Raw genomic sequence first — 15797 nt, 5'->3', positions numbered from 1 at the left:
GCAGCACGTGCTGAAGCACGGTCCCACAGTATGACCCCCAAAGGCTGGGCACAGGCTGCAGGGAAGAGGTTGTTGACTCTGTGCTTGCTTTGCTTTGAGGGCTGCAGCACGGGGAGCGAGCCCAGCCAGGATGAAGCTTTGGTGAGTCTCTGCATGGCCCCTTCCCCACGGCTGCTGCTGGAGCCTGCGCTGCTGCTGCCCAGAGTGAGAGCTGAGGGCATGGGCTCTGTGCAGCCTCTCTGTACTCCGTGTGCCCCCTGAGCCAGGCGCTGCAGCAGGCAAAGCCAGAGACGCTCCTCAGCCTGGGCTAAGGGCTCATGGGGAGCATGTGCTGCCTTCCCCACCGAGCCCCCACAGCTACTGTGAACCCCTGAGCTGGGGGTGCTCCAGGCTGGGAAGCCACTGATCTTCCCTGCAGGAGCAGAGCATCCCTGCTCATCCCTCAGGCTGTGTTCAGAGGAAGAGCTGGCAGCTGGCTCTGTGAAACAGGCTCTTTATTGCCCCTTTAAAAGAGCTTTCCTCTGCAGGAGGAAGGCTGTGAGCAATTGCTGTGCTATGTTCATTACAAGAAGCCTCATCAGTTTGGATCTTTAGTGGAAAACTTGGGAATTCTGGACAAATCCAGTCCTGTCTGTGCAGGGACCCAGTGCTCCAGTGAGTACTGACAGCACCGAGGGCCTGGGTGACCCTCCACAGCACAAACCCCACTGGGGACCACCGGGGCTTGGTGGGGAAGCTGACATCCCAAAGCAGCCCTGCCAGGCTGGGCAGGAGGGGAGGAAGAGCAGCTTTTGGGCCACAACTGGAGCTTTGGCTTTTACCTGCTGACTTGTCCATCACGCAGTAATCAGGTGAGTTCTCAAAGTACACCAGATCTGTTTTTGTGGGCTTCCTGAAGTTCTTGTTGGCCACGGTGAAGCCGGTGCCGTCCTGGTTCATGGTCACCTGGATGGCCCCGTTGTATTTCTTCCTTAGGTAATCCCCTGTCTTCCGAAAATCTGACATTGCCAGCCAACAAGTCCTTAGTGTGCAGGAGCCACTCACCCCGTGGCATTTGCACTCCAGCTTCAGGAAGCGCTTCACAGCCTGTGGGAAGAGGGATGCTGTGAGGAGCGGTGGTCACCCTGGGTGTCACACATCCTTATGCAGGGGTGCTGCATAAGGAGGCTGGAGCAGCTCTGCTCTGGAGCCAGGCTGAGAAAGCTGGGTTGGGTCAGCCTGAAGAAGACAAGGCTCCTGAAGGGGACACCTCAGAGCAGCTCCAGTGCCTAAAGGGGCTCCAGGAAACCTGGAGAGGGGCTTTGGACAAGGGATGGAGGGACAGGACAAGGAGAATGGCTTTAACCTGCCAGAGGGGAGGCTGAGATGAGCTCTGAGGCAGAAGCTCTTCCCTGGGAGGGTGCTGAGGCGCTGGCACAGGGTGCCCAGAGAAGCTGTGGCTGCCCCATCCCTGGCAGTGTTCAAGGCCAGGTTGGACACAGGGGCTTGGAGCAACCTGCTCTAGTGGAAGGTGTCCCTGCCCAGGGCAGGGGTTGGAACTGGAGGAGCTTTGAGGTCCCTTCCAACACAAACCAGTCTAGGATTCCCGCAGTCACTGTGCCAGCATCAGCAAGGACATGTGCTGGGGGCACAGCTAAGCAGGGTCCTGCCATCCTCATGGGGCTGTTCCCTGCACAGACCATGCAGGGGCAGCATCCTGCCTCTGCCTGCAGTGGTACCGCACACCCCGGGCCCCACTCCCATGCCCAGGCTGCTCCCATTGCCCATCCCCCAGCAGGAGATCCCAGTAGGATGCTCCCAACTCAGCCTCAGGGGCTGCACTCACCATCCTCCCACAGCGGTTGTTGTGCAGGTTCATCAGTGCCCGGGCATCCTTCACTTTCTTCTCCTTGGCGTCCACGAAGGCTTTGGCGAACCGGATGCCGTAGTTGATGTTGTCGCTGCAGCCGCCCCAGTCGAACTCCCCGCGCTCATCCTTGGAGCGGCCCCTCTTGAGCGGGTCGCAGCTGCAGGCCTTCAGGTCTCCCTGGCTGCACGCCCGCGTGATGGCATAGACCACCCCGGCCGAGGAGATGGCGTAGACGAAGGCTGCCTCCCTGCTGCCTGCCATGGGGAGAGGAACAGGGATGAGGAGCGCGGCACCGCGGTGGCACCGCTGCGGCTGGGTGAGAGCATCCCGCACACAGGTAAGACACGTCCAGGGATCTCTGCTGGCCACCAAGTCCAGCCTCAGCTTCCCTGGCACCTTTCAGACTAAGGGAAGGCTGCCCCAGGGCAGGTTTAGCTGGAGCTGAGGAACAATTCCTTGCCCAGAGGGTGCTCAGGCATTGGAACAGGCTGCCCAGGGCAGGGCTGGAGGCACCGTCCCTGCAAGTGTTCACAGCCCGGGTAGACGAGGCCTCAGTGCCAGGGGTTGGTGGTGGCCTTGGCAGTGCTGGGGAACAGTTGGACTGGATGAGCTTAAAGGTCTTTTCCAACCTGGTTGATTCTGTGGTTCTAAGGGGAACTTCATGTAGAGCCTCAGGGCTCTGCAGCTTGGGATGCTGGGTTGCTCTCAGGGCTGCCTGACTTGTCCCCATCTGACCTGAATCTCAGGGGCAGTGTGGGTGCCTGTTGGTGCTGTGACCAGCCAGGACCCTTCAGCCAAGGCCACCTCCCTCTCAGGGTGATGGAGCATGGGAGCTAGTGCCGGCTCTGGCTGGGCTTGGCTTGTCCTGCGTGGCACAGCTTGCTGCCTGCTATTGTATGGCTCTGGTTTGAGTTCGCAGCTGGTTTTATAATGCTGTAAAAGAAGCTGCAAATCAAAACCATGTTCATCTTCATTCTGAGAGCCTTTGAAAGCAACTTCAAAGGCAGCAGAGCTCTCTTTGGGCCTCGCAGGATGGGGCTGTGGCAAGGAGCTTTCATCATTCCCTATCCTTTGCCAGGAGAGGACATGAGCAGGAGTAAAGGGTAAAGGTGCAGTCCCAGGGTTGGGGAGGCTGAGACACGGCAGGCTGCAGCATGGCTGGATGAATGCTGCATCCCAGCGCTTACAGCCCCTTCGCTCCCACCAGCTCCTCTCTGGGGGTCTCCCTTGCAAGCTCTGCTGCTTGTTCACCCCAGAGGGATCTGCCCCATCCCCCTGCAGCTGGGAGCAGCCCCCCGCTCCCACTCCCTCTGTGGGGCTCACATGTCCTCCATATGAGCCCCTCCTGGTGAGAGGAAAGGCTCTTCCCAATTGCTTTGATTCAGAGGCTGCATGGCTGGATGTGCCCCGGCACGTCACGGGGTGCAGCAGCATCTGTCCCACAGTGCTGGGTTCTCCCTGGATCCCGGGGCACGACTGTGCCAGAGCCTACGATGCTGTTCCTGCTCCGGAACCACCCCTGTCCCTGTCCCCTTCACACCTCTTCTCTTTGCTCCTTGGGTACATCCCTGCCTGTGCTGTACCCAACCCTCACCTGGAGCAGAAGGTCCCTCCCAGCAGGGTCTGTGCACAGCAGCTCGTGCCCCGTGGCCGTGGACCTCCACCTCGGAGCCCGAAGCGAGGACTGGAGCCGTGGCTCTGCCATGCAAGGGAACAGCCAGTTCCCACGTGAACTGCTGAGTCCTGGCCAACCCTACTCTCCAAATATTTATATATCCCATTACTGTTTACATACGAGCCTGTTCTCCGGAGGTGTCTCCTCCTTCCCCCTTCTCTCCCAGTGCTCCCCCTGCTCCATCTCATCTGGTGCAGCTATTCCAAACGCAGTGCTCTGCTCCCATTATGGCTTGATTAATTTACAGGGAAAGGCAAAGCTCTCCTAAGGGAGTAATCCAAGCCACTGGGCACGGCAGCCCCAGCGAGAGGAGAGACTCTCCCAGGGAGACAAGGCAGAGGGGAGGGGATGGGGCAGCACCTACTTCGCAGCATGACCCGTCCGAAGACAGTGTGGTCCCGGTCCAGGGTGCTGCAGTTCCAGCGGTGGTGCCGGAACTGGTGCTGGCATTCCCGGATCCATTCCTTGGCTCCCTCCCCAACCGACTGCATGATGTCAGGATACCTCTGGCACAGCTGCCTCTGCTTGTTCACCAGCCCCGGGATGTTATCGCAGATCACCCTCGCACCCAGTGCCCCGATGTACCTGCGGGAGAGAACAGAGCCATGTTACCACAAACAGGGGGAAGCTGCAGGGCTCTGCCTCCCTGGGTCTTCTCCCTGCTGTGGAGGGGTTGATATCAAAGCCCACCTTTCCCTCTTCCTAGCTGTGTCACAGCTGCTCTGGGCTCTGCTGAGGGCATTCCTCCTTACAGCATCCCCTTGGTGTGGGCAAGATGCAACACAGAGCCCTGCCTGCACCCTGCCTTGCATCCCTGTACCTGCGTGGCTGCCCAAGGAGACCTGCCCAGCGCTGTGGTTCGGACAGGCAGGATACAGGGACACGGCACTGCTGAGCCATCACAGCCGCTCGGCTTTGGTCTTTGGGTTTAACAAAATACTCCTGAGCTGCACCAGCCCTGGGTGGGTGAAGCTTTGCTCTGTGTGTACATGGCTGTGGCAGGGAGCAGGGGTCCTGCAGAGCCCATCTCCCCCCGGAGACAGCCAGCTCTGGGTGCTGCGAGTCATGGTGCTCGTGCCCCTGCAAGCCTGGGTTCTGTGAGCTCCTGGGGCAGCAGCAGAGGAACTTGCTGATGTGCAAAACCTCGCTCCCACCCTCTCCCCTGCATCCCAGCCCGGCCCTGCTGAGCGCAGCAGGATGGAGCCCAGTGCAGGCTCTGCATGCTGGCTGGGGCACGCTGTGGGGTCCATGGCACAGGCACCCACATGATGCTCAGCTGGGAGAGGAGGAGCAGGCTTCACCTTCTGTTGCTGCAGTCCTGGATCACACTGCTATTCATAGGGTCACAGAATCCCAGGTTGGAAGGAAACTCCGAGATCATCTGGTCCAACCTCTTCTAGACAAAGTATGACCTAGACTAGATGTCCCAGCCCCCTGTCCAGCCGAATCTTAACAGTGTCCAGTGCTGGGGAATCCACCACTTCCCGGGCGAGATTATTCCAATGGCTGGTTGATCTCACTGGGAAAAAACTTCCTCATTCAGTGGGAATCTCCCCAGGAGTGACTTGTGCCCATCACCCCTCATCTTTTCCAGGGGACTCCTTATCGAAAAGGAGCCTCCATCTTCTTTGTAGCCACCCTTTAAATACTGGAACACAGAGATAAGGTCACCCCTGAGCCTTCTCCAGGCTGAACAAGCCCAGCCCTCTCAGACTTCCCTGCACCCTGCGTGCACCCCTGTACCCTGCCTGCATCCCTGTACCCTGCCTGCATCCCTGCACCGTGCCTGCATCCTGGTCCCCTCCCTGCAGCAGTGGGAGAGGGCGGGAGCTCGGAGCAGAAAGACAATGTGCAAACAACAGTCTGGTAGAGCCTGGCTGAGCCCCACGGGCAGCATTCCACAGACACAGGGAGGGACCCTGAGCCTTCCACCAGCCTGGACAATGGTGGCAACGTGGAATTTTCCATCCCGGGCAGCCCCTGCCTGCACCGCCTGCTCATCCCAGCCAGGCAGTGGCGGTGTGTGCCGGAGGATGAGCTTTGCCACAGAGCACGGACCCGTGTTTCTGGCTGGCAGGGATGAGGTTTGGGTGGGATTCACATTTTTCACCCCCCCAGACTGGAAGCAAGAACCTTCTTTTAATAATAATAAAAAGCCATAAGCTTGGGCAATATTTCATTGTCACTCTCTGGCCATGTTCTATCACTTTCATCAGGCCCAGAGAGAGCTCCAGGCTCAGGGAAGCCCTGGGAGCACAGAACGCAGTGGGATCTGTTCCCTTTTCAAACATATTTTGTTTAAATGCTGGCAGAGGCACAAGGTCATCTCAGGCTGGAGCTGAGGATAATAAACCCGGCTCCCCATGGCTTTGTAAGCCCCAACTTTGAGGGCTGGTGAGCATTATTGTGCTCATTCAGCCTTTCATCCTGCAGCAGAGGGAAAAAGGAGGTGGCAGAAGCTCTTTAGGGAAGAAAAGCCAGCAGGAGCAATGCCGCCTATGGGTGTTTAATTGCCTCACTCGTGCTGGGCTGCAGGAGCTGCCAGTGCTTCCCGCAGGGAGCAGGACGAGAGGAGCATCCCACCAGCTGGATGATGGCAATGGCCAGCGTCTCGAGTGGGGCTGCAGAGATCCCACAGGGAAGCGTGGCCGGGTACCCTGGTCCTGAATTCGTTCTGCCCAGCCTGGCCGGTCCCAGCAAGGATGGGGATGGCTGATGTGTCCCTGCCGGTGCTGCCCAGAGCTGGGACCAGGGTGCTGGGAGGCACCCCCTTTGCACACTGAGCTCATTACTTCTTGTTAATTCTCCTGCCAATACTCAGATCAGAGCAAACATTATCAGCAGGAGAAAGTGGAAGGAGACAGGGCGAAGGGCACCGACCGCCGAGGGAGCACCAGTGCCTGCATCTCCCTTTGCTTGTGGCTGCCAACAAGCAGCGTATCTGCTGCGGTACCGACACGCACCCACTGGAGCTTATCCTGAAACCCAGCTCCCCATGGCTGTGGCATTGGCACCTTCCCCTCTTGGGAAGGCTGTGGTTACCTCGGTGGGGCTGAGATCTTCCATGTCCAGTTGGGTTCAGCTCCTGCGAAATGGAGCGAGATGGGGAACATCAGAGAATTCTGCCAAGCAGAATGTCAGGAGGGAAGAAACCCAAACGTTTGTTTTGGAGTGATTAAAGCATCTCTTCTGATTGTCTTCCTAAAAACACTTGAAAAACACTGGAAGAGGACTGACAATGGATCTTCTGAGCAGCCCCCAGCTGCCTTATCAGAACTTCATTTTTAACAAATGAAGTTGTGCTGGAAGTGGCAAATTCCTGTGCAATGCTGCACTCTTGGGGATTCTATGTTTTCACTGCAGGGAGAAAAGAACCCTCAAGCCCTGAGCTAAGAAGATTCTGTGAGAGGGAACCACTTCTGATGCTGAAGGCTGCTCGGGCCTGGATTCTGCATGGTCAGGAGAAAGGCTGTGAGAGCCTGCAGCGAGGAGGAGCTGGGAGGGAGGCAGCTGGTAATTAAGAGCATGTGGGGATAACGATCCCCCACCCTGTCAAATGGGGTTCCAGGGGATGCTGCCTCCTGTGAGGTCCTGGTGTACAAAGCCCTTGCATTGCCAAGCATAGAGCTGTCTGCTGTATGGACAGGGCTGGCACCAGTCCCTCTGGCAGCCTCTAGCTGCGTGATGCTGCACCATTTACTTCTTGCAAATCAGCATCAACCACCAGCTTGTATTTCCCATTTGCTCCAGTCCAGCCGCCAGGAGATGGGTGTGATGCACGGGAATTCTCTGCTACCACATGTGGCATTGACCTCCCTTCCCTGTTCCCTGCGAGGAGCGGCTTGTGCAGAGCAGAGGCTGGAGACTCCATGGTAGAAAGGCAAGTACTTCCAGAGCCTGGAGATGAAACATTCCTTGCTCCCTGCTAACTCGCCTTCTCTCTGCAAGCAATCTGCCACACGGCTGCAGCCCCTGGTGCAGCTGAAGCGAGCGCCTCGCTGGTCGCCCCGCTGCACTGGGGGAGCAGGAGACAACCGTCACGTGTTGGCTCCCGGTTGTTGTTCTTGTTGAGAGTCTGCTGACTTCGACTCTTGTAAACAAGGAGAAACCCAAATTGCTTCTAAGATAAACATGCAAATCAGAGGCAGACGCATCTATTTACTTGGCAGCGTGCATTCTGTGCTAACCTCCTTCCACGGCGTGTCTCTGTGCTGAATGTGTCCTGCTCCTGGGCTTCCCATGAGAGCCTCACCAGCTCTGGGGAGACCTTGGAGCAGCCTTCCAGTACCTAAAGGGGCTACAAGAAATCTGGAGAGGGGCTTTGGACAAGGGATGTAGGAAGAGGACAAGGGGGAATGGTTTTAACCTGCCAGAGGGGAGATTGAGATGAGCTCTGAGGCAGAAGCTCTTCCCTGTGAGGGTGCTGAGGCGCTGGCACAGGGTGCCCAGAGAAGCTGTGGCTGCCCCATCCCTGCAGTGTTCAAGGCCAGGTTGGACACAGGGGCTTGGAGCAACCTGCTCTAGTGGATTTTTTTTTGGAACTGGAGGAGCTTTAAGCTCCCTTCCAACCCAAACTGCCCTATGATTCTATGACTTGCAGACTCCTCCGAGCACAACCAGCGTCTTAAGGCACTTCAGCAACAGGCAGATGGTAACTTCTACTGCTGAGCTGTTGGCAGGAACCGCGGTTAATTGCTAAAACTCTCCCGACAGACCCAGTGGTTTGTGGCTCTCCAGTCCCCACGAGACAACAGCAGTGAAGCCCCCTGTGCTCCCAGCCCCAGCCCTCACCAGCAGCACATGCAGTGCTGTTTCTCCAGGCTGATAAATCAGCCCGACAGAGGGGAAGCTTCGTATCCCTGCAGCGTTCCTGGCTGCTGCTTGCTTTCCATAGGGTCAGGATGGGAAATAGCAGCAGTTGCAGGGCTGTGGTGGTTGTGGTGGCTGGGTAGAGCTCTGTGTTTCCTCCTGGTGCCTCGTTGTGTGCTATTGACCTCTGCCCATGTGTCAGTGTGGGGTGTGTGGGTTACAGGCTCCTCCAGACCGGCTGCCTCAGCTGCCCCCCACACCATAGAATCACAGATGGGTTTGGGTTGGAAGGGATCTTAAAGCTTATGGTCAGTAAACCAGATGTATCACATGCTAACGCAGAGAGTTCATCAGTGGCAGGGAAAAACTTCTTCCTGTGGCTTTTCTCTTCCAGAGGATCCAAAGAGGATCCAAAACCATTTTGACACCTCTTTGTAACTCCTTCTTTGGCTCAGAGTGGGGCAGGAGCAGCAGTGTTGAGGGGGATGCAGTGTCTGGTGGGCAGGAGATGCTCTGGCCAGACAGCACCATGATCCCTGTCAGCCTGATGGCTTCGTAATTATTGACAGATGCTCCTCCAACCAAAGCCTTGGTGCAGGAAGCAGGCTCAGCTCTGACATCCCATCTAATGGGTTTTCAGCTTGAGAATTTGCCTTCCATACTTATCATCGAATCACAAAATGGTCTCAGCACCCTCACAGGGAAGAGCTTCTGCCCAAGAGCTCATCTCAATCTCCCCTCAGTCAGGCTAAAGCCATTCCCCCTTGTCCAAAGCCCCTCTCCAGGTTTCCTGGAGCCCCTTTAGGCACTGGAGCTGCTCTAAGGTGTCCCCTTCAGGAGCCTTCTCTTCTCCAGCTGCCCCAGCCCAGCTCTCTCAGCCTGGCTCCAGAGCAGAGCTGCTCCAGCGAGCATCTCCATGGCCTCCTCTGGACTCGCTCCAGCAGCTCCACATCCCTCTTGTGCTGTTCCCCAGAGCTGGATCAGGGCTGCAGGGGGATCTCCCCAGAGATACAGGTACTGCCTCTCCTCAAGTGCAGGGTTTTCAGCTTGGGTAAGGCAACCTGCCCAGCTCAGATCACTGGACCCGGCCACATCAGCTGCTCCTGGGGGTTCCAAAAAGGCTCTTTTCTTACTGGCATTAAAGAGATGCCGGCAGCCTCGCGCTGCATGCAGAGCAACATCAGGGGCTCTGACCTTGACTAAGCCACGTTTAAGCAACAAAGAAAACCAAAACAAGAAAGCAAGTGAGCATGGAAAGCACAAGGTGTTGTTCCTGTCAACTCGGCGTCCTCTGATTGCTGCTGACTGCCTGTTACATGCAGCTCTCCCACCTAATATGACTCGGCCAAATAACCTCAGTGCCATGTGGAAGAAATGCTGAGCTCAAGCGCCTCCACAGCTCCAGTCTGTGCCACCAGACACCCATGAGTTGAACTGTAACTGGGGCTTCGTCCCAGCTCAGGACATTCCCCTTGGCACTGGTTCTGCTCTTCCCCTGAGGGTGCTGTGCCGTGGTCAATGGCGAACACTGGAGCCCCAGTCTCCATCTCCTCGGGCAGGAGATGCTCAGCCTCCTGTGCCATCCATCCCACAGGCTGGGGCCAAGAGCCTGCTTTGCACAGAGCCTCACCTCTGCTGACATCTGCTCCAAGAGCTCTTCCCTGGACATTGAGATGAGAGCGTGGTCTGGCTTCTTGGTGGTGCCAGAGGCTGCTGGAGTCATCCCCATGAGAAAACTGATCCACCTCCCCATTATAACCACTTTGATAGTCCTGAAAGCTCAACCTGGGAGCCAAACTATCTTGGCTTCCGTTCTCTTCCCATCCCATTGAGTCAGCATGAAATCTGTATTTTGGTGGGAGGCTGGAAAGCCCTAGACAGTTATTGGAGACACCTCATCCAGATAGGATCAAATCCAACATCCCTGCCTCTGTGCCTGATAAAGAGCAAATTCCAACGTGCCTGGCAGCATTCACCTCCTCAAGTTCCTTGCATACTTCCCAAGGATGCTGCACTTTCCTTCCTCTCCTCTCCCTAGCTGGGGGCAGACAATTTATAGCCGACTGCAAAGCACTGTGGGTTGCAAGGTGCTGTAGACATTTGAGATATTATTTTATTATTATAAACTCTGAGTATTTTATTAAGCTCCACTGGGAACAGGGCCATCCTGGCCTGCTGGAGTTGTTAACGCCTTGAAATGATTAATAGTCCTAATTTCCTCACTTAGAGCCACTATTCTGTATGTTGAGAGCGTTAGTCTCACTTGAGTAATTTCTAATATCACAATGCGGAGCCACTACCAGTGCCATTCAAGGGACATAGTTTTCATTTACTGCACCCTCATCGTTGGTGTACCACCTTTTTCCCAGCTGCCTTTGGTTGCTTGTCACAGGCCCCTCTCTGTGGTCCTCCCGCTCCCGTGAGGGATGCAGGGATGTGGGTTTTGTGGGAAGGGAAAGGCTGCAGTCCTGGGGAGCTGGACCCAGCAGAGCTCCGTGCCCCACTGTCCCAGCGGCTCATGTGGGAGGGTTTGCTGCTGGCATCTTGTACCAAGGGTGAGCTGGAAATCAAGGTCTGTCCTGCTTGCTGCAGTGTAAAGGTGAGATATGGCGTGTGCAGAATAGATATGGGGCGAACAGCAAAGGCCCTGAGGGCTTGGGGTGCTGCAGAGCCAGAGGAGGGAGCTTACAAAAGCCCAGGGAGAAAAGGACCCTAGTGCCTTCTGCAGCAGTGGCCAAACTCTCACTCAGTGCTGGGTGAAACCTGTCCCTTGAGGGTGATGTATGAATACAACACAAACTGCTCATCAAAAATATGCCTCATCCTTAAGTATCGATTTGTTTTCTCCCCAAATCTCAAAGCACTTTGCTAAGGGGGGGGGAGATAAGTCAGTCTCTGGTGGTGAAGTAGGATGGACAATTCTTCTCTAGTCTGTGGCATCTCTTGTGTGTTAGGTGCTAGCTGCTCAGAGCATGTTTCTACAGGACCTAGCTCAGCACAGGTCTCCTGATGGGCTGCAGACACTGCCCAAATTGGTATTAGTGAAAGTAAAAGCAAATGAGTTTGGAAAAGCAGACGGATGTTTTGTTCTGCATTGCTTTGCAAGAAAGATTCCCTGTAGGTGAAAGTGACCCTAATGACAAATGAACTAAGAAATACAGTTGGGATTATTCTAATGGTGCAGAGTGACTGAGAGAACCCATCTGTTCAATACAGCCCAACCAAGAACACCAGGGCTGCTGCAGAGGCCACAGGGTTCATTCTCCATCAGTCTGACACCACTTTAAAACTGATTTTTCAAAGTGTGGCTGCGCGGGCAGCCGGAGCCGTGGAGCACCGCGGGATAAAGACTTCCTGGTCACTGACCTCCTGCTTTTATTGCCATGCAAAATGCTCTGCAACAACAAACGCACAGCCAGTGTGAGCCCCCTGCAGATCCTTAATGCTCTGAGTGCTGCATGTCACCGCACCATTGAGATGTCACCTCGCCTGTGACAGCACCGGGGCTGGATGACGAGCTGCTCTGCAGTGGGGACACTGGTGGAGGGGGGAATGGTTCATCCATGGCATGGGATGGCCTCACGAGCTCCAGAAAACAGTCCTTCGAGCCACTTCATGAGCTGCTAGGTTATAGTGAAGCGCTCCTGGTGCTGCTGGGGGTCTGCCCTGCTGGGCCTGGCACAGAGGGAGGCAGTGACCCCAGAAGGGTTATATGGCTGTGGAGCTCCTCCGTGCAGCTGTCTTTCCCTTGGCTTGATTTCAAACATTCCTATTGATGCTGTTTCCCCTCCCACACACCTCAGTGTGGTGCCTGTTTAAATGAGCCCCTGTGTCCTATACCCCCTATATCCTATATGGGCAGCTCGATTTTTCCATCATTCTCTGTGCCCATCCATGGCCCCTGGACCAGGAGCCACCACTGGTGCCATGAGAGAAGAACACGGCAAAACTCAGAGAGGAATGGCTGCAGGAGCACTGCTCCTTCCTACCAAGCCTGGTGGGAACATGCCCTTTTCCACCTGCAATGCGGGTGTCCTCACCAAGCCCTCGGGAAGAGCTTGATGCCAGCTCTGAGGGTTGCTCTAGCACAGGGAGCACGATGAGCATGTCAGCTTCATGCTCTGCCCTTGGTGTGTTTTGCCTGCCCATGAAATCTCCTTCCCCGGCCAAGGAAGGGAGCTGGAGCTTGGTGGCTGCCTAAATCTGAACTAGAGCATCCCTAATAGTGATGAGACAGACACCAAGCACCAGGTTGCAGCGAAAGCCCCATAACCTGACGATGCCTTTAGGAGCCCCACGTGGCTGCCAGGCTCCTGCGCACTCCCCAGCCCGCACCCAAGCTTGTGCTCTCCTTCCTTCCCCAGATTTGTTTTATCTCTTTAGGAGCCTGATGCCTCCCATCTGCTCCAATGCCAGACGAAATTAAATATTTGTAGTTTCCAAGGGCTGTGGTTAGCAATAAACAAGTTAGCTAACAAGGATCTGGTGTGCTGGGGGGGGGGCGTGGGGGCTTGCAGGCAAGTGGGTACGTGTGAGGGTGGGTGCAGGGGGTGTGCATGTGGCTTTGTGTGCATTTTTCTTTAACCAAACCTTCAATCGCAAATGGTTTTCCACACCAGAGCAGCCAGCGGGGCTCTCAACAGCGAGTAAGCTCTACTTAGTTATTTACACCGCATTTGTTTATTGCACAGTTTATGTTTATAAGCAACATTTGTCTAATCTTCCCAAATCTTTCAGAAGGAATTTCAGAGGCCACTTTTGGGGCCCGATGGCCTCTTGCAGCGCACGGGGCACAGCCCTGCCCGAGGAGAGCTGCCGTCCCCTGGCCCTCGCTGTTCTCCCTACCCGAGTGCACTCAAGTGTAAACGGGATTTAGGGATTTTCCCTGTTGCATTCCTTCTTAATTTCAGTCTGTGTTTCAGCGGTATTTTGTTGCTTAGAAACACTTTATAGTTTGGGAGCATTGCTGCACGGATGCTGCTCCCGGCCATCACGGTGGCCTCAGAGCTCGGCCAGTGCTGCCGGCCACAGCCACACCAGCCCGAGCGCGTCCCTTCTGCCTGGCAAACGTTGCTCCCACCACTACGTGCTCCACACACACACACACGCACCCAGGGACACTTCTTCAAGCGCCAAATTTCCCCAATTCCTGGTGGTTTTGGGAGGCGGCGTGGGCCGGGCCTGACGTCACCCAAAATTAATAATTTGCAGTTGTTTAGAAGAAACATTTGGTTGATATTTCCTTCCCATGTCCTGCCACCAGGATGGACCCAGGGCTGGCTTTTTTTCCTGTTAATCTACTTGAAAAGTTGACTCTGAAAATGAGAAGCATTTCCTCTATTTCCACAAGTTTATTGTGTGTGAATCCCTAGAAGAATTTGGCAACAATAATAAAAATAAGGAGCGATGATGCACCACCAAATGTATTTACTGTAACATCAGTAGTGCTGAAGATGTGCTTGAAAACCTGTGTAAATCATGGAACGACTTCTTCCCAAACCACAGCTGGTCAAAACCATTTTCAGTAAAACACAGTTTCATCTAAACATGGTATTTTATCAGCACTGACATGTCCTGCAGAACCACCCATTTCAATATGAAGGAATTTCAATTAGGAATGTTCTGATCTACAGAAGAGAAAGTACAATCAAACCCAGGAACTTTGAGTTTAATATATTTGCTTTCTATTTTGTTTTGTTTTAAAAGTCATATATTTAAGGCCTTTGGGATCAATTCTGCTTGCTGAAAACGTTCAAACGACTCGTGCCCCACGCTGGGCTCCAGCCCCAGCCACCCCAGGGGCTGTCCTCACTCTTGCCCTGTCCTCCCTCAGAGGAGAAGCAGGGAGCCAGTCTGCAAGCTGAGACCACAAACTGCTGCGGGAGCTAAATCCAGCTTCCTCCAAATAAGCCACAGCTACCGAGGCTTAAAATGCGGCTGGTTTTCCCCCGGCTTGTTGGGAAGAGACGTATGCTTGGAATTAGGGCTGACACTGCGGTGGAGTCACTGTGAGGAGAAGTGGGGTACAACAGCAGAGAAAATAGGTGTTTTTCATGTTCCTCCTAACGAAAGAATTTACACCCTTCAGGCAGCATCCAAGTGTTACCAGAACTGCCCAGCTCTGGGCAGATGATGCTACAGCTACTCGATACCTTGTCTTTTTGAGCAGCTTCACTCCATTAACCCACTCCTCAGCTCTCTTGAGCCTCCCTTCCCCTGATAATAACGATATTGGGGTAATGCTTGATAATGGAGAGAAATCATCCAACTTCTCTGTTGCTCTATGAGTCTTCCTTCCTTGGCTTTCGTCATATCAGCAGCATCCCCTTCCCTGCAGACACCATCATGCCTTCGCCTGCCCTGACGTGTGGGGCCGATGCGGCTGGCAGCCAGGACAGTGCTTGTATCAACCCGATGTTCCCCGACCATGACTCATTTTCTTGCCCAGCTATTCCAGTTACCCATGGGCTCATCAGGCTGCAGAGCTCCTCCTGGCATAGCCGGGAGCAGCACTGGTCTTGCTGGTTTGCATTGTGTGCTCCCCAAAGCCTGTGCTGCTCTCAGGAAGTTGTTCCCCATGGAATCCACCTTTTGTGCCTGGCTGCAACCCGCTGCCCGAGCATGTTCCCTGGGCTCCTGGCTCCCTCCCAGCCCCACAGCTTTCCCCTTCACCTTCCTCACCCTTGGATCGCTCTCCAGGGATGCCAGCCGGGCCATGACTGCCACACGCCCAGACGTGCTCTCAAACACTAGGAATACTTGGGTTATCGGCACGGCTACTAAGTGCTCCCGGGCCCTTGCAACATGCTCCACGGTAGTTGAGGAATTCCAGAAACCGCTTCTCTTTCAGCAGCAGATGGGTTGAATTTGATTAAGTTCTGCCTCATCCACTACAATGTGCTAATGATGATGAGATTGGCGTGAAAACCAGTGTTTTCCACAAGATTAGAGAGGACTTTTTAGGGTGGGGAACATTGAGAACTTTCCTGCAGCAAACTGTTTTTCCCTGTAGTGTTACTGAACTGCTGAAGCAGCACGGGGTCGCTTGGAAAACTTCACAGCCCTTGTTTTCCTAATTACTCTCATTCTGCATCCATGAATTTTCATTGTTACAGGAATCGGGACGGTAGGAGACTAGTTTCTAGAAGGCTGCTATTTTCTGTGGCATCATTTCTATCTGTTATAGAGCCTCATCTTACCCAAACGAGCGAGAACGGCAACTTCCCAGCTTAGAAGCAGCAATACGAGTGCGCAGGGCAACACCACAGCCCGCGGGGACCCGGACTCCATAGTGCAACGGGCGAAGCAGTGTGGGGCTGCTCGCCGCTTCCCAGGTCTACACCGTACCCAGGGCTAATCCCGCTGCCCGGGCACGGCTTTGAGGGGATCCCGGCGCCAGGGGCTCCGCTCCCCGGCAGATGAAGCGGGAGCCGAGGCGGGGGGTCCCGGGATAAGTCCCGGCCC

The 15797-nt window shown here is 55.1% G+C and overlaps 1 protein-coding gene across 2 annotated transcripts in view; it reads right to left on the bottom strand.

Moving 5' to 3' along the window:
• LOC104401779 (protein Wnt-2b) overlaps positions 1-9986 on the bottom strand; it is a 10862-nt gene extending 876 nt beyond the window's left edge. Inside the window, exons 1-4 of one of the 2 annotated variants that reach the window (XM_010009468.1) lie at positions 9964-9986; positions 3889-4109; positions 1826-2103; positions 822-1086 (exon numbers count right to left, since the gene is read on the bottom strand). In XM_010009468.1, the coding sequence (XP_010007770.1) occupies positions 822-1086; positions 1826-2103; positions 3889-4015 (670 nt within the window). In that variant the 5' untranslated portion in view covers positions 4016-4109; positions 9964-9986. Of the gene's footprint in view, positions 1-821; positions 1087-1825; positions 2104-3888; positions 4110-7245; positions 7260-9963 lie in introns of those variants that run through there. The other variant, XM_010009469.1, reaches the window with a different exon arrangement.
• Between the last annotated feature and the right edge of the window lie 5811 nt (positions 9987-15797).

This window comes from Nestor notabilis, unplaced genomic scaffold, assembly GCF_000696875.1.
Source record: "Nestor notabilis isolate BGI_N333 unplaced genomic scaffold, ASM69687v1 scaffold8902, whole genome shotgun sequence".
Classification (NCBI taxonomy): Eukaryota; Metazoa; Chordata; class Aves; order Psittaciformes; family Psittacidae; genus Nestor; species Nestor notabilis.
Note: the sequence above shows the minus strand (reverse complement) of the source record. Positions and strands in the feature narration are given on the sequence as shown.